We start from the raw sequence: 23,742 nt of genomic DNA on the forward strand, positions 1-23,742 counted from the left end.
GAAAACAGGTTTTCTATATTACCTGAATTGAACATGAAAATGAGATTATCTCATACATATTTAAATAAGAGAAAGGTTGAAGAGTACATTTCCTGAACGTGAATTTCGCTGTTTCACGATCACCCCCCTTACAAGCTTTTATCTACTGCGGGTGGTCACCTAACAGAAAGGAATAAGCAACACAGAACCCTTGGTTCTTCCCAGACCTCCTCATTGGTGACCATTATTTTACAACCAAAGTCTTCCCTTTCCCACAAGAAATAATGGAAACACTTTCAACTGAGTAGAGTTGCATTATCTGATACCAAGAAAACAACACGTATTCATCACACTAAGCCTTGTTTCCTCATTTGTAACCTGAAAGGGTTGACCTAGATCATTTCCAGGCCCTCTCCCTTATCTAGCATTTTACTTATTATTATCTTATAACTTTCCTATCGTAGAGGTTATTGTAATCTTGAGATGTTACTTTGATCCCTGGTTCATCTGTTTTAGGGTAACACCACTGTGACATAAGGTTCAGTTCAGGACAATTAGTTCTATGTCAGACAGATGTGCCAGAGATAAATATTCAGTTTCATAATAGGCCCGTGAACTGCACAGAGGGCAAACCTGCTTAACAGACATAATACTACTGGATTTTAGCACACACATATATGCTGACGTTAGGAAGGGACTACAGAAAGACATTTGTAAGAGGAGTAGTAGTAAGAGGAGCAGCTAGCTCCATAAATCTCATACTTGCTACTGGCCGGAGGGTGGGGGTGATGTGAAGGAAGAAACTTCAATATATATTAACTCTTACTGAGGCTAGTAGCTCAGTAACATTCTTACAACTATATAAAAACAACTTGGGGAACAGCATATTCTCAAGCAAGATCATCTGAAAACAAATGAAAACTATGTCCTTTTTTTTAAATAAAAGACAGCTCATTTAAACATTGAAAAATCAATATCATAGTAGAAGATATTCTTTTAAATTAAATGTTGGTATCAAAAACACTATATTGGTTTTTCTTATATTATCATAGACTCATAATGAGCCAACAGTGGTTACAGGCATTTAAAGCCACTTTATTTATAACATATTTTGTAAACGTATATAACCAATATTAAAAGTCAGGAATGCATCATTATTTCCATACCCAAAATGGTGAGCTCCAATGTACTTATAGAGGATTTGTGTAATCTGAAAATAAATTTAGGAAATGTATACGTGGATGGAAAATGGAGCTATAATAAATTTAACCAAAAGTAACCACGCAGGGTGATCTGACCATAAATCTCTCACTGGGCAGGTTATGGTGGATAGTCTCTACCCAGGCATATCACTTTTTTTAGTGAAACATTTCTGTTTGCCTTAAGCAGGCCCTGTTTGTTGTTTTCTTGTGTCAACACACCTTTGAAATGCCAACGTAATCCTCTTTTTTAAGAACCCTGGGAGACATAACCACCCGCAAGTGAGCATTTGAGATTTTGCTGCCTAGGAATTGTCATCGGTTTGGCTCAAATAAACTCTTATAAAAATTCTCTACAGCTTTGGACATTCTTACATCAACATGCAGAAATGTCATCTAACAGATAACCAGACAAAAGTACCCTTACTCATTAAAAACAAACAAACAAACAAACAAACAAACACGTGGTCTCTCAGAGCTTGGTTGCTGAGGCAGGGAGGCAGAACACCCAGCTGGGGCTCCTGTGGCATCTTCTCTGCCCCCCAGAGTGCGCCCACTGCACACACCATGATGAACTCTGGGCTTCTAGAGATGCTGGCACTGGGGCCTCGGCGGTCCCTTCTCCTCCAGTACCCCTGCAGCTCCGCTACAGCAATCACATTTTCCCACAACCCCAGGCTGCTCCATCCAACTTTGCTACAAGAAGCATCACGCCTAGACCAGCATCGCCCCCAGTCTGTTACACGTTTTCTATGGAATGTGCATGAGTAAAAAGGAAAAATTACATGTCCCCAAATGCCTCTGGGTCAAGTTCGGACAATGGTGCAACAAAATTTAAAAGATATTATGAGGTTTCAGTGTGTTAGTGTGTCCAAGAGAAGGATGCAAAATGGCTGCTTATTTCTCATAAGCACAGTTTACTTGGGAAATAGTTTTATACACCCTAATTTGTTCTATTTCCACGCTTATTTCAGAGTTCGGATCTCAGCCAGGTAATGCTGGGAAATAGATTATATAATTGGGGTGGAAAGAGATCCTTTCTTTTCAATATCTTTCCAGTCAGAAACAAATGAATGCCATGTCATGCCTGAGGATTTTGCCTTATGGTTATTGATACAGCACATTCTTGATTCATTGATAAACGTTTAGCAACTGGTGGGCAAGTCATATATAATTTCTCTCTTTAGTCTTTTTTTGATTTATACACTATAGTTACAACCACACTATTATTATTTTTATCTGGTTTTGAGTGTATTTATCACTGGATTTGGCATGCACAGTTTAATTACTCTCCTTGAATATCACATTAAAGTAAAAGATGGATGACCTAGGGCAATACTCCCTCTCTGCAATTTCAAAATAATAGATCAAATACACGAATAGTGAAGCATGCATTCTAGAGCACAACATACAATTGTGCAGGCTATTTCTAAGAAATAGACTTATTGTTTGAAAAATGTTAAAACCCTATCTCCACTGACTCCCTCTTATTCCAGGTCAGTAGTGATGACGGCAGTGTCTCTGAGTGTTTTCAACCAGTGATATTAGCTGCGTGAAAATTCAGTGGGGAAGTCACATCAGGAGAGGACAAGGTCCACAATGTGTGACCTCGAATACTTTGGAACAAATCAGATGACCCTTTAAATCAGTTAAAAAGCAAAATGAATGCAGGGGTCTCTCTCCAGGGTTTTTTTAGCTGATGATTCCAAATTATCAACACATTAAACAGTCACCAAGTCTTCCTCCTAATAACTACTTTGTTCTTACAAAATAGCTTTTTTTTTCTCTCTAGAGCAGGGAGTGATAATTAGAATTTCATAGCTTGGTACAGCCAACGTTAGCATCATGGCTTTTGGTGCTGAGGATTAATAACAGTAGTCATAACGATAACAGAAAATGGTAACAGTTCTAATTACTGGTATTCATCTTAGGGTGGTGAGCAGCTGTTAAGAAATTTCTTCAGAAGTGAGAGTTCAGCCACATATCTTTTTCACCAAGTAGAAAAAGCTTTAATGCTAATTGGGAAGGATGATTACAAATTTAAATGTCAGGCAAAGTGCACCCTGATTGTTCTTTATTAACTTTGTTTTCTCGCACACCTTAAGCTTTCTGGCCCTTAAGCTTTTTAAAAAGTTGACACTAAATTTAATGACAGGAGCACCAGGAGGCCTCTGTGTTTCCGTGTAAAACAACCCCTTTCAGTTCAATAAGGGAAGTTTCTCATCTCTTTGCACTTGAACAATGAGATCTGTTTCCCCGAAGTTGTCAGGAACTTGTATACCTAGAAAACCACTGTCTACTAGCCATTGTGGTAAGACACCTGATATAATGATTCAAAAGAATTGTCTTGTCCATTGCTTCAAAATCAGCTGCAAACACCTTTAGCAAATGACTTAACCTCTTAGCAAATTAAGTCCATCATTTCATCTATGAAATAATAAAGTTGGAAGTGGTAGGTGTTTCCTAAATTCTCCAGACCAAGTTAATCACTCAGAATGTTTGTGGGTGCACGGTTTGCAGATGGGTTGTGACTATGGCTTGCCACTCTCCGTATCAGAACCTCCAGGTCAGAGAATATACAGTCAGATTGGGGCTGTATGTGGAAAACTGTTTCCAGAACCCTGGAGAGCAGCCGGAAGGAGCTCTCTCAGGACCACCTGGAACTGACTCCACTTACTGCCAGGTAAGGATGCACCTTCCTGATGCTGAATTTGCTTTACAAATCAGGAGAACACAATGCCTGTCGACATTCCCTTAAATCAGGGGTTGTGAAATTTTTTCTGTAACAGTGAATATACCAGGCTTTTGGGGCACAAGGTCTCTATAGTGACAACTTAGTTCTTACTGCAGCAAAAAAAAGCAGTCTTAGACAACAAGAAGTGAGTATAGCTGGCTTTCAGTAAAACTTATACTTAATACCATAGTTTTCATATCATATTAAGTGTTATTCCCCTTCTGATGTTTTTCAAGCAAAGGGACATGGATAAAGGACTCATGGGCAAAGACAGTGTGGGGGAGGGGGTGGACTCTAGGAGTGGGGGGGTAGGGGTGAGCAATGGGGGAAAAGGCAGAACAACTGTAACAGAACAACAATAAAATTTTTTTCAAAATACAAAAACTAGTCTTAGTGTATGGGCCACAGAAAAATAGGTAGTGGGAAGTTTTCTGGTTCCTGTCTTCAGTGGAGATGCTAAAATTGTAACAGAATTATAACAAATTATAACAGAAGCCAGGTTGTACAAGGACAGTAACATAAGCATGTGTCACTTTTTCAATTCTAGCAGGTTCTCAGCTGTCTCAGGTGTCACTAGCAGCCATGTATCCATAGGAGGAGGGGACATGCAAAAGGCTGCAGTGATAGGTTGTCTGTTCCTGCAGGATTCAGCCACCCTAATTCCCTGAGGTTCTGTTCCCTCACCTAAATAAATTAGGAATCCAGAGCATGTGAGTGAATGTGTGTGCACCTGTGTGCATGACCGTGCATGTGTGTGCACAACCGTGCATGTGTATGCATGACCGTGCATGTGTATGCATGGGTATGTTGTCTCTGCTGCCGGTCTGTAACCTGACCTGCAGTCGTACAATTTCTATTTAAAATACAGGTTTCCAGAGTCATCTAGTGAGTGGAACATTTCTCCAAGTTCTATGAGTTGCTCTGGCAAATTAATAGAACCTGAGAAGGGACTCAAGGGAAACTCTGATTTATAGCCCATCAGTCAGAAGTACAGGTAACAACTTAAACTTGAGACTGAAATCTGAAGTCCAAGTAGGGGGTTGTGGGAATCTCCAGGTATAGCCAGTCAATCAGAAACCCAAGTGACAACCTGGGATTTCGGCTGGTATCTAAAGTGGGTGGGGACACAGTGGGGAGTGAGCTGTTCCATAAGACTGAACCCTTAACCTCTAGGATCTGATGCTATCTCCAGGTTCATAGTGTCAGAATTGATCCAGTTAGAGTCTCGAGAACTGGTGGCATGAAACCCCCTCCACATCAGTTGGATTGGGCCCAAGAGCCCAAAAGAAATGAATAAACATAATATGGTATATCACAGACTGAAACATTATTCAACCATACAATGGAATAAAATTCTGATATACCCAGCTACAAAAGGGTATGAAATTTAGACATAGGCTACAACATGGATGAATCTTGATTATTTGATGCTAAGTAAAATAAGCCAGTCACAAAAATACAAATATTGTGTGATTCTACTCATATAAGGTAACTAGACAATAAAAATTCATAGAGAAAATAGAATAAAAGTTACCAGAGGCTGAGGGAAGAATGGATTGGGAGTTATTGTTTCACTGGTATTAAGTTCCTGTTTGAGGTCATGAAAAGGTTCTGGAAATGAATAGTGCTGATGGGTGCAAAACAATATGAATGCACTTGATGCTACTGAATTGTACATATAAAAACGGATAGAATGGGAGGTTCTGGCCAAGATGTAGACATAGATAAGATACTCTTAGCTTCCTCACAACCAAGAGAGATAACAACCAATTTAAAGACAAAAAACAATGAGAGCTACCAGAAAATCAAATTGTATGGAAGTCCCACAACCAGGGAGTTACATTCATCCACACTTCTGGAGGAGCATAGACAAGGAGCCAAGGAGTGGAGGATGCAAAATGGTAAACCAGGGTGGGCAAGGGAGTGGCTGGCAGTCAGGGTGGTCCCCTATTTGCATGTGGGTAAGCCAGGAGACACAACCAGGCAGCGAGATAGACAGTGCAGCCCAGGGTTCCAACATGGGAAACTGAAACCTCACTTCTGTCTGTAAAAACCTATGGGGGTTGCAGCAGCAGAAGAAACTCCCAGCTTCACAGGAGAGTCCATTGGAGAAGCCCATGGGCTCCTAGAATGTACACAAACCCACCCACCCAGGAAATAGCACCTGAAAGAGCACAATTTGCTTGTGAGAAGTGAAGAAAGTGGGGTGAGAGTTGAGCAAAAGAGCAAGCTGAATTGTTCCCTCTCAGACCACCCCCCACATACAGCACAGCAACACATGGAAGAGGGTTGCCCTGCCCCAGTGAATACCTAAGGCTCCACCCCTTACAACATAACAGGCATGCTGAGACAAAGAAATATAGCTCAAAAGAAAGAAGAGATCAAAAGTCCAGAAAAAGAACTAAGCAACAAGGAGTAGACAACCTATCTGATGCAGAGTTCAAAACACTAGTAATAAAGATGCTCACAGAATTAATTGAGTATGGCTGCAAAATAAAGAAAGAAATGAAGGTGATACAAAGTGAAATAAAGGAAAATATACAGGGATCCAACAGTGAAGGGAAGGAAACTGGGGCTCAAATCAACAATTTGGAGCGAGAGGAAGAAATAAACATTCAAACAGAATTGAATGAAGAAATAAGAATTCCAAAAAATGAGGAGAATTTGAGGAACCTTGGGGACAATTTTAACTATTCCAACATTCAAATCATAGGGGTGCCAGAAAGGAGAAGAGGAAGAGCAAGAAATGGAAAACTTACTTGAACAAATGATGAAAAAAAACCTCCCCCAATCTGCTGAAGGAACTAGATATGCAAGTCCATATGCTCTCTGAGCATATGCAAGATATGCTCAGAGAGTCCCAAAGAAGTTGGATCCAAGAAGAAGCACAAGACACATCATAATTAAATTACTCAAGATTAAAGAGAAGGAGAGAATCTTAAAAGCAGCAAGAGAAAAGGAGACAGTTACCTACAAAGGAGTTCCCATAGGACTATCAGCTGATTTCTTAAAAGAGACCTTGGAGGCAAGTAGAAACTGGAAAAAAAGTATTTGAAGTCATGAAAGGCAAGGACCTATATCCAAGATTACTCTCTCCAGCAAACCTACCATTTAGAATGAAAGGGTAGATAAAGTGCTTCCCAGATAAGGTCAAGTTAAAGGAGTTCATAATCACAAACCCTTATCATATGAAATGTTAAAGGGACTTATCTAATAAATAGAAGAAGATAAACACTACGAGCAGTAAAATGACAATAAGCTCACCACTATCAACAACTGAACCTAAAATAACAAAAACTAAGCAAACAACTAGAACAGGAACAGAATCACCGAAATGGACACCCCATGAAGAGTTATCAGTGGGAAAGGCGAGAGGGAGAATGGAGGGGGAAGGTACAGGGAATAAGAAACATAATTGGTAGGTACAAAATAGACAGGGGGTAGTTAAGAACAGTATACAAAATGGAAAAGCCAAAGAACCTAGATGTACAACCCATGGACATGAACTAAATGGGGAAATGCTGGTGGGAGGAGGGGTGAAGGTAGAGGGTGACAAAGGGCGTGAAATGGGACAAGTGTAATAGCATAATCAATAAAATATGCTTAAAATGGTTAAAATGGTAAATTTTGTGTTATATATATTTTACCACAATAACGTAGATTTTAAAATAAAATACAATACAGGTTTCCAGGCTCCTCCCTTAGATATATTTCAGTAGTTCTGAGATAGTGTGCAGAAATCTGTATTTTAAACAACTTCCCCAAGTGAGTCATATAATCTTATCTATTTAGGAAACTAACACTGGAGTAAAGGTGTAGCCCTGATTGGAAGTTTGCAGTGCAGTTAGGGTCTAACCTTCTGTAGAGTTGCTAAAATGACCTTTCTAGTTTATGCATCTCAAATGGATATTCTGAAGTAACAAAATCAGACAGAAGTACACATCAATCTTAACACTCAAAAGTAAGGCAAGGTTGTTGACCACGAGGTCTTAAAAGTGAGCAAAGCTCCTATAAGTGATACTCGGGATCCAGCGGGGCATCCCACTAACTATTATGCCAGAATGCTAGGCAAGACATATTTAGGGAAAACAGGCCCTAAGCAATCAGTCTGTGATGAACTGATATGACCACAAGGCAGGACAGAAGGATCATTTGGTTGGCACTTTGCAAACACTGCGGCAATTCTGACACACTGGGAGATTCACCAGCCATCAGGGATGTGGAGGCTCTGTCTGAGCAAAGAGGTTGGGCAGGCCACACGTCTATGCCAGCTTCGCTCTAAGCAGTGGCGACAGCTGGGAACAAAGGGCAGCCTTTCTTGGAATAAACTGTTCAACAGCATCTCTTGGCACAAATAGCAATTCCCACCACGAGCCCACCTTTGAAGACAAAGGACAGAGCTTGCTGCATCAACTCTGCCATGGGTCAAAGACTGAAAGAGGCTATTATCCTCTTCATTACCTTTCCTATTCTCAAACTCATACTCCTCTGAGCTTAAATTTCTGCTGTTGTCCTTCATGTTCCTCACTGTCCGCTTCCTCTCGTCACAGGTTCTGGCCCAGCTTTCAATTTAGGTTTGTCCTTTCTCCAGTGTCATCCTGTAATTCTGACTCCTGCAGATCTCCGACCATAGTCAATGTCTTCCCCAAACCTTAATTGGCAACAAAATACTTTTTGAAAATATGCTCAGAGAGATGTACTGACTCCTGTGATACCAATTACATCATGTTATTAAACTATTAGAAAACATTTTTGATAGAATAATAAATACTAGTCATAGCCAACAATATATTATCATTTTGTGCCAGGCACTGTGCTGAGTGCTTCATGTGGGTATCACATCGACCATTTAAAAACAGTGGTTCCTGCTCCGACATCTAAAGGGCTTGGAAATGGTCACTCTCATCCTCACACACAAATACACACAAACCAAAGCTGAACTAAAAACCAGTAACGTTTCTTAGATCTATCAGAAAAGTGAGGCCACAGGGCAAAATGCTGCGCTGAGAACTCAGGGGACAGGTGGGAGGGAGCAGCAGAGATTCACAGGTCACCAACGGGAGCATAAGGCCCCTGCTGGGTCCACTGCCAGTAGGGACACTTTACACGACCACTGAAGCATTGCCAGATGCTCGGTGTGGACTAGCTTAAGAGTTGAGAGCTCCTAGGAGGCCCAGTCTTGCAGTGGGGAGGAATTCCTCACACTTTTTAGTTTTACCCACAAGAACTCTAACAAGCTCTTGCCTGAATATAGAAGAGCAATGCCCTGTGCTTCTCTCAGGGAAAGAGGAAAAGTCATCATTGTGAACTACAGTCAGAGCTCTCTGTTCTCTTTTTTTAAAAACATATTTATTTATTTATTTTTAAAGATTTTTTTAAAATTTATTTATCTTTAGAAGGGAAGAAAAGAAACATCAGTGTATGGTTGCCTCTTGTGCGCCCCCTGCTGGGTACTGACCTGCAACCTAGGCATGTGCCCTGACTGGGAATTGAACTGTGATCCTTTGATTCACAGGCCCACACGCAATCCACTGAGCTACACCAGCCAGGGCTCTGTTCTCTTTAACAAGGCCTGCCCTCAAGGGAAACTATTTTACTAAAGCCTAAAGGGGGTTTTACCAAAGATTAGTCAACTGGCTGAGGAAATATTCAGCTACAGCTTTCCCTAGCCTTTGATGCGGTGGGAGAGAAATACCTAATTCAAGAACATGAAAATACTGAGACCTATTTCATTGTCACTTTTCTTTGGTCTTCTTTAACCTGGAACAGTTCTTCAGTCTTTTTTCATCTTTCATGACACTTAGAATTTTCATGAACACAGGCCTGTTTGTCCCCTCCCCCTCCCTCCCTTCCTGCTTGCCTTCCTTCCCTCCCTCCTTCTTTTTCTTCTCCTTCTTCTTTAAACAATGTTCCTCATTTAGATTTGACAAATGTCTTGCATTTTGAAAATTTATGGAATAAATAAAAAACAAAAAAATTACTTTTCCCAGTCTACACTACTCTTTCTTACAAATAGGCACTTCCTTCTGAAAATGTTCACTTGTCTTTTTTTTCTTTTGGAAGTGTTTCCCCAGTCAGCATTTTTAATTTATGACAGGAATCCATTTTACGCTATAGTATCTGCAAGCTCCAAAACAAGGTCTTTCTAGGCATTTGATTACCAGAGTTACTGTACGCTTTGCTCTATGCTGCTTGTAATTCATTAAAATGTATGTGCTTTGCAAAGAGGAAACCAATCCATAATAGATCAGTTTCCTAAAAAACATTTGTGGAAAGTGCTTGAAATGGTTCCTACATAAGAATTTATAAGCCTTCTTAGTACTTACAATTTGCTCTCGTTTATGGGGTTTGGAAACAGCAGTGAATTTGCGTGAAACTGTAAATCAGTGGCCTGCCTTCGGCATATGTGTGTGATCCCATTTGCAAAATGTCGTTTGATGGTATAGGAGACAATCATGATGAGCCCTGAATTCCTCTCACAGGGCCTAGTGATAAACACCTTGTCTGCACCAGACAACTTGCTCTTATTAAACAAAAGTATGACTGAAGATTTGCATCATTTTTTTAAAAAATGTGAGCCATCTTTGTAGCTGCCAAACATCCAAGTTCAGGGGTTTGTACACAGTAGGCATCTAACACATAAATCGATGAAGAATAGAAGCCTACTTATGCTTACAGCACATACATAACAAACTACAGTTAAGAAAGCCAGCTGGACTTTCAGTTTTATTTTTTGTAAGATTTTATCTATTTATTTTTAGATAGAGGGAAAGGGAAGGAGAAAGAGAGGGAGAAAAATATCAATGTGTGGTTGCCTCTCACACTCCCCCTACTGGGGACCTGGCCTACACCCCAGGCATGTGCCCCAACTGGGAATCAAACCAGTGACCCTTTGGTTCATAGGCTGGCATTCAGGGGCTTTGAGTTTTAGGCACAAAATTCAAAGCTTGTTTGTGCTGGAGACAGTCATCACACAGCTTGAAGCAGGGGATAATGCGAGCATTCAGTTCTGTGTCTCCCCACACAGTCTGCATCCACATTTCCCTGGAAATCTATCGCAAGGCAACATCCTGCCCTGCAGAGAAGGAATCAGGCAGTTTCTTGGGGCAGTAGCTACAAGGCTGTTTCCCGGATGATAAGGCTCTGAACCAGGGAAGGCAGTATTTCAGGCTTGAACGATCATCGTTCATCAAGTGTCAAGTCAATATTAATGAGGAGGGAACTGTGACCTGCCAAGGCTTTAGTGAGATTGCAGCTGCGTGAGTGAGGATTCTGTTTATCTCATAACCTGTATGTTCCCTTAATTATTATGAGCCTGCAAGTGGGCTTCTACTAGCTCTCTAGGAAGAGCCACCATTTTCCTTTATTACTTATACCTAAGAACTGTTATTTTATTATCAAGATTTTATTTTATTATACACATATATATATTTAGAGAGAAGGGAAGGGAGGGAGAAAGAGAGGGAGAGAAACATTGATATGAAAGAGAAACAGTGATCGGTTGCCTCTCCTACATACCCAATCTGGGACCGAACCTGCAACCCAGGCATGTGCCCTGACTGGGAATCGAACCAATGGCCCTTTGCTTTACAAAACAATGCCCAACCAACTCAGCCACACCAGTCAGGGCAGAATTATTATTTTAATAAAGGTAACAAGGCTTGTCCTATAAATAGACCTTTAGAGTAACATCATTCTGCCTTTTTGCTTTACTTTGTATGATGCAAATCAGTTTACATTTCTAGGAATGATTAATTATTGTAAGCATAAGAGCAATGGGCTACTTCTAACTCTTCTTTCCTCTTCCAAACATGTTTTTATTATAAATACCAAGTCTTTTTTTTTAAGAAGCTTAACCCTGGCTAATTCTGCTTAATCCTCTTTGTGTTTGCTTTTCTTTTAAATTCTTTTGTACAGTTTTCACTTTCAAAGCCATGTGCTTGCTCCTATGTTGCTTGGAACTTGCCTGTTTCCTAATTTTCTGTGAGCACCTCAAGGTCAGATGTGTCTGAGCTTCTATCCCAATTTCCAGTGGGGAAAGGGTTTTGCACAAGAATTATGCCTGACACTTACTATAAAACCAATAATTTTTGTTGAATGAGTATTCTGAGTAGGTTTTCAATGAATATGTGACTCATGAGTGACTCAGTGAATGAAACACAACTGTTTCGGCTTCACATTTGGACGCTATCACCACAAATGGGATAGAAGTTATGTCGCAGATGGGGGCATGCATTCTGAAGTACAAGAGGCCATGACTGCTTTCTGCAAATATATTACAGAAGTTTCTGGGAGAGGATCCCACAACCCCCCAAACCAAGCTGGAAGACAAAGAAGGTGTGGGAGCCAGAGTCTGGAAGGTCAGGTGGAAAGAGTAAGATGTACATACACATCTCAGGGAGATTTAACAAAGGCCAAACCTTTGGATAAATACTCTAAAGAGGAAAAATCTTGTAAACCAAGGATTCTGACTTTGCAAATAACTTCTCCGGCCAGAGGGTTTTGAACTGTTGTCAATCACCACTTGTTTAATGGGGAGATAAATGCCTCTAGTAGCCACCTTCCAAATTTCCTGTGCTTGTTATTTAGTACATGTCTTTGGCAGTCTCCCAACCAACAGCTTCCTGGTACACACGTCTTCTGTTTTACTTACGTCCTCAGCTACAGGACAGAGATGGTGACCCTATGTGTGCATGTGTGTATGCAGGCATTTTATATCTATCTGTCTATCTATTCCGGTCATTGGATGTGACACAGCAGTTACAGCACTCAGGAGACTGTGGAGAGATCAAAGAGAAGAAGGGCCTAGTCCAAGGTCTCAGAGTCAGTGACAGAACCAGGTGCCCATGGCCCAAGTGTCCCCACTAGCATTATGCCAGTGCTCCTGGACTGTCCCTAATTTTCAGTGCCCAGGGCCAGGGTGCTGTACCAGCACACCATGATAGAGTGGGAGTGCACTTGGCAGGAAGAGGAAGAGATGATCAAGGTGATGAAATAGATGGAGGAAGAGCAGGAGAGAAGGAAGCAAAAAGATGGGAAACAGAATATCCCCAGAGCAGACCATCCTGAAGTTGCAGGAGAAGCTTTTTTGTTCCTACAGGAAAAAGCAGCAGCAGCAGCAGCTTTCCCTGAAGCTTAGAAAAGTTTTGCAGGAGGAAGGAAAACGGAGTGATCTGACCACTCTGACATCTGCTACAGAGCCTGTCTGTTAGCACAGGAGCTCACCTCTTCAGCACGCAGGGAGCCCTGGAGGATACAAACACCCAGGGACTCTCGTGGCAACTGACAGAGTCAAACAGATGTTCAGACCTTAAGTGCTCTCAACCTGGCACTCTGTAGGCTCAGCAGCTGCTTCCCCAGGGAACCCAGAGACCTGGCAGTTTGAAGGCAGATCAGGCGGCTCCTATGGGACAGCTAGGCCCCCACCTGATTATGGGTCTACACAGCCAGCCTCTAATCCTAGTCAGCAACCTAGAGGCCTTCAGTGTTTCCTGCAGTGCAGTACCTGTCTCAGCCACTGCCCTGTACTGTGTGCTGCTGCTTTTAGCCCACCCAGGCAGGGTTCCTCTGGTTAGCGATGCCTCATCTTTACAAAAGCAGATGGAATTGCTTACTAGCAAACTGACTTCTCTAACCCATTCTCTCTGTACCCCACGCACCCCACGAGGTCTGCATTCAGCCTCTGGACTCCTTGCCATTGCCCAGATCCCTATGCAGATGCAACCTGCAGGAAAGTCAGGCCTTACAGCTACAGACCAGCCTGGCCCTGGGCTTCCCTTCCTCCAGCACAGCCAGAACGCGTGATTCTGACAAGTGACCACCAGACTCCATCTTTAACCTCACTCCTGCCCTCTCCTTCGAGTGAGGGGTCCCACTGTGTCCCAGTCCCAGGTCATTAACATCTGCCTGTCCCTGGGAGGATTTTTGAAAAAGCATTATTTTACACTCATACCCATATATATACACTTTACATCTATTTCTTTTTTTTTAAATTTTTTTTATTTATTTATCTTTAGAGGGGAAGGGGAGAGGGAGAGAAACATCAATGTATGGTTGCCTTTTGTGCGTCCCCTGCTGGGAGTTGGCCTGCAGGGAACTGGACTACAACCCAGGCATGTGCCCTGACTGGGAACATCTATTTCTATATCTCTATATTAGAGATATGAGTATGAGTATGAGTCTTGCCCACACTTTCATCCTGCTTCCATAGTGTGTTAGCCATGTGATCTTGAACAAGTTACTTACCTTTCCTAAGGTCCAGTTTTCTCTTCTAAAAATATAATAATAGTATCTACATCATAGAACTGTTTTCATTTTTTATCATTTTTTTCTTACTAATAAACTATTACTTAAAATTTTAGGTTTACAGAACAATTGAACAGGAACCATAGAGAGTTCCTATACTCCTCCTTCTCCCCACCCCTGGTTTCCCCTACTATTAATATTTTACATTGCTATGGTACATTTTATATAACTGATGAACCAACACTGAAATATCATTATTAATCAAACCCATAGTTTACATTTAAGAGTTCACTTTGTGTTGGACATTTCTATGGTTTTTGCCAAATGCACAATGTCATATATCAACTATCACCGTATCATACAGAATAGTTTCACTGCCCAAAAAAGTCTCTGTTTCACCTTTTATTTCCCAGAGGAAAAAAAATAAGTATATATTTTCAGAAGGAGTGCCTAGGAGGGGTGGGAAAAAACATTTTTGTTGATTTTTTATCGATTCCACTGATTCTCAAGATACAGTACAGCACTGTAATGAAAGGAGCTGGTTCGGTGTCAGTCTGGGTGGGGTGACACACCTCCCCATCTACTTAGCTGTTTACCTGAGCCCTAGTTCCCCCAACTGAAAATTGGGAAGAGTAGAAGTATTTCCCTCAAATGGTATTAAAGAGAAACCCTTACGCTGGCACAGAGTTGGCATTATAAAGTGGAAGGCATTGGTGTGTTTTTATCAACTGTTTATAGGTACCCAGTGTAGAAAAAAATACCAATAGAGTTCTTACTTTTAAGAAACTTTCAATTTAAAGAGGTGTATCTTCACTACAGGAGAGACCAATTTAAAGCACTGAACAACGCTTACTTCTTCCACATAATGACAGATAAATTGATCTAGGAGATATAGAAAAAGAAACTCACTAGAGAGGAAGAAGTAAAAATGTTTGGGACTCACAACTGGAATGGTCTCAGTTGATAATGTAATTACACAGAACCTCATAGAAAAGAAAGAAAAGGATTAACGGATTACCTGGCTTTTCATTTTTCTTTTTCTTTTTTTTTATGGGCTTGATTGGGACAAGTAAATTTTTACTTTATTTTGTTTCATTTACAAAAAAGGGGGGTCATTGGCAAGTTTTTCAGTGTATTCAACAAGAAAAGCAAAAAAGCAAACAAACAAGAAAAGTAGTTTTACATTTACAGAGGCTTTAGATACAATGATCAGTACATTCTGAGAGACATACAGCCAGTATTTTTTCATGAATTTTTTAATACTTGAATGTAGGAATCAAATGTGACTTCTGTTTTACTTTGTATTCAAATATAAGATGAGGAAGACCAATAAATTTTAGGGAAATTCAATCCGATAAGACTCAAAGTTATACTTTCTGTATATGAACCTTTGAAATGCTATAGATAGAATTGCTGGTATAGTTAGTACCTGGAGACAAAAACATTTTTAGTATTTTTCCAGTTCACCTAGATTTTAGTACAACCTCGAAAATCCTTCAGGAAGCTAAAATCCATTGATCGTACAATCTCTCCCTGGCCCTTGCTCATTCCAAGGCTCCTCTACTCCTTGCCCAGTTCAAACTCCAATGTCAATCATTATAATCCTTTCTCCACATGCACCCTGAACTCCCTAACCTCTCCCTGAACTGCACATTTTTTTACTTGGCAAAATAACCATCCTGGTTACATCCAATTCTCTTCCTGCTTGCAGCCTGAATCTAGGCAAACAAATGGGGCTAAAGAAAACACACACCTGTGCACTCCCACACACAGCTTGACTAAACTTGAGACAGGCTTCTTCCTGACTCTAGGTTCTTGGTCTTCCATTTTCTTAGAGCATTTATTTACTTAAGAAAGTTTGCAGTTGTAAATGCTTAATCTGACTCTTCAAGATACAAAGCTGCTCCCAGCCTGTGCCAGTTTTACTGCTCAGGAATGTCTTTCCTAAGGACCAAAAACTACTCTTTAGAAATGCAATCAGAGAAGGAGATAAGGCCTGTATCTCCCAGTCTCTGCAGGAGGGTAGGAGTCTAACTTCCAGAAGGGATAATTAGCAGACAGAGGTGACCTCATCACACTTCACAAGGTCCTCTCCACTTTTCCACTAACTCACCTCAGCACTTAAAAACCCTCCCACCTTTGTTTCTGCAGAGTTGAGTTTTATCCCTTCCCTGCTGCAAGCCTTAAATAAACTCTTCCAGNTCCCAGATTAGCATCTGCTGTGTTCTTCCGCAGATCAGCCAGGTCCTTCTCCGGCGCGTGGAGAGAAGCGAAATCCTTTGTCCTACTCCGCCGCCATCTTCTCCGAGCCCCAGACCAGTAAGGAGGGGCAGAGATGGGCAACTGGGTGGAGAGGACTCCTGAAAAGGCAGTGGCTAAAGGACAGGACAAGGCGGCGGCTTACAGACTGGGCAGTCCCACATTCATGTGTAGATAAACCAGGAGGAACACCGAGACATAGGGCAGAGCAAAGTGGACAATTAGCAGTCTCTCCACTGCTATAAAACTTAATCCTCGGTCAGTTTACCCAGGACACCTGCAGAGTTGAGTTTTATCTCTTCCCTGCTGCAAGCCTTAAATAAACTCTTCCAGGCCTGTTTAATTTAGATTTTGAGATTAGTAACACCCCTGGAGCCTTGAATGATGCCCACCAACCAGACTGTGTTTTCCTAGTCCATTCACTCTTCTGTTTTTCTCATACCACCTCCCCGTCCTCAAACCTCTCATGCTTCTATCTAATCTTCATATGCATGCTATCTAGACTAAGAAAACAAAAGATACTAGAAAGGTATTCTGTGGAACAACGCCCCTCCAAGCTCCCACCTGCACGTGTGCCCTGGTACTCTGCCTTCTTCCCTGTGTCTACAGGCACCAGAGACCCTGTCCTCAAGATGCAGCTTTGTAAACCTCCTCTGTTCCTATTCATCCTTGTTCATGCCTTGTAAATTCAGCCAAAGAGAAGTAAAACCAACACTTTCACATGCAGGCATATAATGATGTGTGCAAAACATACTCACGTGCTAATAAAATGTATACTCAACTGCTAATTCCTGTTGCAAACTTGCTAATCAGAAGCTTCGGACTGTCAATTACTATGCTTTTGCTTTATGATGACTGAAATGAGAGAGAAATACGCCATCTCCCGTTCTTGGAAGTCAAAGTGACATTATATTTGCTACAATATCATTTTTCTCCCTCTGTAGTTGATTTGCCCATTTCTGACTATGTATAAATGTCAGATGTGCTGAGCTGCTTTTTTTGAAGCCAAATAAAAAAGCATCTCAGTGATTTAAAATATTTAAAAGGTCTCCCTGCAGTTTGTAACTCATCATGGCGCAGCTCTGATGGGCTAGGTCCCACTGGAAAAAGTTCAAGTATCAAAAACAATTACCTCTTCAAGGACGTCCGCAAGCTTACTGAGGATCTCTTCAGGAAGGCTCTGGAACGTTGGAACACTGAAAAACAAAACACATGATTTTGAAAGGATGAACAGCAACTTACTACTTCCCTTTAAGAAAAAACAGCAGCATGGCTGAGTGAGAATGCAAAAGCCTTCATTATGGAGACACTGAAGATGTAGATCAAAGCAATAGGTTAAGCATGATTTGATAATTAACAAGGAAAAAGGTGTGTTTCATGAGTAGGACAAAGAGCTTGGAGTTAGGCAGAACCAAGGGCAAATCCCTGTTATATTTATCTGTGACCTTAAATGCCTCAGCTATAATAGGGGAAAACACTCTCTGCCTTAGCAGCCTGCTGTCACCAGATTCAGTTTCCTCTCCTTCTCTACACACACACCCCACACACACTCTTCAACAGGCCAACTCCTACTCATTCTTTAGAACACAGCCAGAGGGATGATACATTCACACCTGCAGGCTTTCATTCAACAATGCTGACAGCTTTCTACTCTTTAACTCCTCCCCAGCTAGATTAGGTGTGGGAGCGACTTTTCCTGCAAGTCCCCTCGTCCACCATGGATGAAAGGAAACATGACATGACATGATCTGCTTGGGGAGGAGAGGTGGCAAGTTTCTCCAAGGAAAAAATGCCTTGAGCAGTGGCCAGTTTCTCAGGGGAAAAAGACTTTGGGCCCCTTCCTCCAAAGGCCTTTATTGGGTTGTAACACACAGGAATACTGGGTGGCAAGGATCAAATAGTAGATAACATTTCAAAGAAATCTGAGGGCTTACTCTGAATCAGTGTCTGTCAGGAAAGGGGGTTGTGGAAACTTTGGGAGACAAACTCACTTCCTCTCGGACCCTTATCATATGAATGAAAGCACTGCTAGCAGAGCAGATTTCACAGGTTTTTCAGTAATTCTTTGTTATGCCGGATTTTCCCCCAGGATGCACTCTAGCAAGGCAAAGAGCTGCACCTCTCCCCGTCAAGTATTCAGGTTTAAGGGGATTAGAGCCAGGAAGCACTTCTCCCAGAGGACATGGGGACTCGGGCTCTGTCACATAGCCTGCAGGCACAGGTCTATTGCTCGCTCTTTATCACAGCCCCCGAGTCCTTCCACGAAGGCCTCCCAAGTGGTCGAGTCTGGCTTTGGTTGCTCCTTGCTGTGAGGAGACTTACCTATCATGGACTTCCGACCATGTTTTGGGGGCAGGGAGGAACCTGAGGCAGCATTTGCTACCAGAGACAAGATTTGTCTCCTGTGGCTCACATTCCGGAGGTCACTTGTTTATCCTTAACCGTGGCGGGGCGGGGGGGGGGGACAGTTAGGGTTACAATTCCTGAAACCAGGCAGAGCAGTCCACAACAATTAGGTTCTTCTATTATAAAGTCTTTCACCCCTTCCTACAACTGTATTAGATAATCAGATATCTGTTACTGGATATCTTCCCTCAACAAACTGCAACAGGACAAAAATAGGAACAGTATCTGTCTTGTTCAACCCCCGTGTGTTTGTGAGTTACAAACAACTACTCAACAGCACATGTTGAACAAAGCCGTGACAGCAGAGATGTGGGGATGCTTCCTAGCTTGGCTGTAAGGATCAGATCAGGCAGGCTGGAGAAAAGAGCCAAACTCATAGTAGACTCATAGTAGACACACAAAAAAGGGTGATTCCCTCTTTTCACCCTGTGCTCTTATTTTTCCTCATTGACCAGTAAAAAATGAAAATAAAAAAGTATTGAATGATATTGAATACACAAACCAACAAAACTTCTCTTATATGTAAAATAGTAATGACTTTAACAAAACATTCTTCCGTATATAATACTTGAAACTTCCCTGGAAAATCTAACTAGGATGTGGAACTAAATTCTCATTTAATTGTCCCTTAATGCTTAAGTAAGGGAAAATTTTGAAATGAGTGCCTATTGATTTGCATGTATGATATTTGACATACAGAATAATTCCAGCTTGATTAGAATGATCAAGTGAAAGAATTCACAACACAGTTTGGATACAAGCGTAAAGTGTCACTGAGTTTTTCTGTCGCTCTGATTCCCATTACTCAGTGTAAAGCCTACTGATGAAATCCCGAGGTTTTATGCAGAGGTATAACGATTCACACAGGACCACCTGTTCTACCAGATTTACTACTGTGGTCTGAGCTGTGTGGGTTTGAAGTTCCAGAAGGTAATGTATTTCAACAGCTGGATGGAACACATCACAGGAAGAAACAGAGGAAGATAAAGGAAGCTGTTTCCAGGAGGTATGGAGGTCGAAACCCCAAGCCCCCCCTTGCTCTTTTGATGAGCTGAATTTCAGTTTCTTCTGAGATGGAAGAATAATTAGAATGCTTCTATCCCAGTGGGAATTTATGGAAAGCACAAACTACAACTGAGGTCTTCTCATTTTATTATAATTGGTTCCCCTCTTTAGACAGACCTATTACTTCTATGCTTTGTCTATATCAAGCCCTACTATAATACTTTTCATGAGAGTTCTTATCCATGAGAAAAAAATTAGTATTTGCTTGACCGTGTAACACACTAATAATAAACAAAACATTAAGTTTTAGAATGGCATTTTAAATAAATTATCTTTCATAATTCTACTTATTTTATATTTTCAGCTTTAGTGAGGTATTATTGACAAAAATGTAGATANTAGAGTGGCATTTTACATAATCTTTCATAATTCTACTTATTTTATTTTTTTTTAAAGATTTTATTTATTTATTTATCTTTAGAAGGGAAGGAGAGAGGGAGAGAAACATCAATGTATGGTTGCCTTTCGTGCGTCCCCTGCTGGGAGTTGGCCTGCTGGGAACCGGCCTGCAACCCACGCATGTGCCCTGACTGGGAATTGAACCGCGATCCTCTGGTTCGCAGGCCCGCGCTCAATCCACTGAGCTACACCAGCCAGGGCTACTTATTTTATATTTTCAGCTTTAGTGAGGTATTATTGACAAAAATGTAGATATTTAAAGTGTACTCTGTGGTGATTTTGATATATGATAAGTTTTTTTTTAAAGTTTCCCATCTAGTTAATCTAGTGAATGAACACACCTGTCACCTCATGTATTTTGTGTGTGTGTCTGTGAGAACATTCAAGTGCTTTTCTCTTATCAAATTTCTACAGTACAGTGTTATCAACTACAGCCTCTGTGCTAGACCTTGGAGTCTCAAGCTCATTCATTCACAGCTGAAAGTTTGTTGCCTCTCACCAGCCTCTCTTTGTCTCCACACCAGCTTGTGGCAACCAGTTTTCCACTCTATGAGTTTAACTTTTTATTTAGACTCCACGTATAAGTAAGGCCATGTATTATTTCTTTCCCTGTTTTATTTCACTTAACTTAATGCCCCCGTGGTCCATTCACACTGTCACCAATAGCAGGTTTCCAACTTTCTCATGCATGAGTAACATTCCATTGTATATACATCACGATGTGTGTTTTTTTCTTAATTCTCACTTGAGGTCATGCGTATTGATTTTAGAGAGAAGGGAATGGGGGGGGGGGGAGAAACATTGATGTCAGAGAGAAACATTGATTCTCTTGCATGTACCCTGACCAGGGACTGAACCCACAACCTAGGCATGTGTCCTGACCAGGAATCAAACACATGATCTTTTGGTTTACAGACAATGCTCCAACCAAGTGAGCCACACCAGCCAGGGCTATATGTCACTGTTAGGTAGAAGTTTAGGGATAAAAAGGATGGGAGGAGTCCATAGTACTTGCAGAAAAACCTCATAAATAACTTTGATTAACTGCCTCTGGCCACTTGTATGTTTTAAACAGAATAACATGAGGTGGTCTAGAGCAAGATAAAAATCTGAGTAAACAGACCTCCACACATACTTATGCTTACTTCAGGGGTCACACCCTCCCCTGGAGGAGTATGGGCCCCCTTCTCCCACCAAATCACTATGTAATTCCCTCAACGCACCCACAATTTATGTAAATCCTCAGGACCAAGAGTCAGTGCCTATGCTTTTCTCAACCACCTCAGCTAGGTTCATAGGCTCATTTTCTTTTTTGAGACTGTATCACCAATAAACTTTGTTTATATATATTAATAGGTTTGCTCATCTGTAATTCTTCACTCTGTCAACAAGAACTTAGCCTCCCACAACATCATAGTGTTTTACAGTTTCAAATACCTCAAAATATTCAGCAGCATTTCTGATTAATAAAACTTAACGAATTATTTTTAAAAAAGGAATACTCTAAAAATTAGTAGTAACAGTTGAAGCACTTCTAGATTTAACAAAATAGAAATCAATTAGCAGAAAAATACGAGGCTTTGAGACAGGACAGTAAAGAGCTAGGAAAATTGCTTGGCAACTGGAATAGGGAAACTGAGACAGATAGCTAAACAAAGCTGAGCAATTTACAGCCAGTACAGAAGGTCACCTCCCTAGAGATGACATCTAGGCCTCACTGTGTCTCAGCCCCAGGCCCAGAAAAAGCAGCAAAACCAGGCAGGCAATGCCAGGACCAGCTGGAATTGTAAGAGGGTACACAGCAAGCTACCCCCCAAAGAAAGATTTGTAATGGGGCCAGAACTCAGGGTGTCCAGGAAATATTAAAAATATGGGATATCCTCACCCCCACAAGTCTGAACTGGGGGACAGGACATGTGGAACAGGGCTATTGAGAGTTGTTTTGCATAGCAACAGTTTTGCAAATAACCTCATCCATGGTCATTTAACATATCTATAAGTTTTAACTGGTTTCATGGGTATGTTAAATAGCTGCAGCTATGCTTGGAGCTAGGGCAATGGGAGTGACTGCCACCCAGGATGTAACTGGGAGGCAACTGACCCCTGGTTACAGAGCCTGCGTAAGAGCTTGGAGATGACTGGCTCCATAAGGCCACACCTGCCTGGATTTACTATGACAGCCCAGAAAAGCTGCAAAAATAAGAGAATGCTGGCGAGTGTAGCCAATTGTGGGATGAGTCGGAAATGGGGCTGCAGAGGTAGATTGGCGCTGGGATTTAAACCCAGGCACAGCAGTCACGACAAGAAGAACCACACAGCTATGGGTCTCCCTTTGCCATGCAGCGTAGGAAGCTGAAAAGCAAGATGTAGCAGCGATGCAGAGCTCTCTCTTAGCAGTTTGGAAGAATACAGGAGAGATGCCGTGGGAAGGAAAGGGGTGAAAGGATTCTTGCTGGTGGGTCATGAGAAGGTGCCATGTGGTTTTGGAATAAGAAGTAGAGATCCCAGTGACACAGCTGATGATGCTGGGAACCAAGGGAGGCCTGCCAGCTGGGCACAGAACACTCAGAAGAACTGGGGACTTCCTGAACTATGGACTTCTATTCCTTTTCCTGAGATACGGTACCCCAGACTGGGTGAAAGGACTGTGTGTGTTTGTGGGTGTTTTAAGGGACTTTGGGATTTTAATGAAGACATGAATTCATTACTCTTACGTCTGTATAACTTTTGAATAAATAATGCCTTTCCCTTTCATCAGTCTCTGACATGGAGAGCTATAATTTCCTGGTCGCAGGCAAAGCAAACCTAGTACAGGGGGACCCCAGGAGAACTGGGGGTGGGGAGTCCATTTGGTAACATTGCACAACCCCTTCTCTGGTGGCCAATCAAGGAAAACCATGGGAGACCACATGCACAGTAGCTCTAAAGTAATACAACTACTTGTACATGCGCAATAAAAGCCCTTGAAAATAACCAGGAAAGATCTGCCTGATAAGAACAGAATCTCTCCATCCCCTGGGGTCAATCTCTGTTTGAAGTTGGCCACTCCTATGTTCTGTGGAGTGTACTGTCACTTAATAAATCTGCTCTCTCTCTTTATGCTATAAACTCTGTGTATTTGGTTCAATTATTTGTCCGTGATCACCAAGAACCTGGTTACCTGTGCCCACCTGTGACACAATGACTAAAGACCCCCTGCACTGTTACTGACCAATCAGAGGAGACCATGACCCTGAAAGGGCCCACCTGGAGAACTGATGAGTATTCTGCTGAACCCTCCCCTGAGACCTCCCCTAAGATTCCCAACCAGCAAGAAAGAATTAAAAAGCTCAAGACAAAGGACCCAGCATGCGAGCTATCTCTCTCTCTCTGGGAAGCAGCTAGTGCCATTTTCCTTTTCCTTCTCTCCACACATCCCTCCACCACAACTTCTTTCTTCATAGCCACTTGTCTCCT

General features: G+C 41.6%; 1 protein-coding gene and 1 pseudogene across 2 annotated transcripts in view; one reads left to right on the forward strand and one right to left on the reverse strand.

Annotated features, from left to right (window-relative positions):
• PRKG1 (protein kinase cGMP-dependent 1) overlaps positions 1–23,742 on the reverse strand; it is a 1,201,643-nt gene that overhangs the window by 306,177 nt on the left and 871,724 nt on the right. For both annotated transcript variants that reach the window (XM_037066937.1, XM_037066936.1), the window contains exon 5: positions 17,549–17,612. In XM_037066937.1, coding sequence (XP_036922832.1) covers positions 17,549–17,612 — 64 coding nt within the window. The remainder of the gene's footprint in view (positions 1–17,548; positions 17,613–23,742) is intronic.
• On the forward strand, positions 12,785–13,716 carry LOC119001522 (G protein pathway suppressor 2-like; annotated as a pseudogene).

Source organism: Sturnira hondurensis, unplaced genomic scaffold, assembly GCF_014824575.4.
Source record: "Sturnira hondurensis isolate 20B ecotype Veracruz unplaced genomic scaffold, ASM1482457v3 Scaffold0016684, whole genome shotgun sequence".
Lineage (NCBI taxonomy): Eukaryota > Metazoa > Chordata > Mammalia > Chiroptera > Phyllostomidae > Sturnira > Sturnira hondurensis.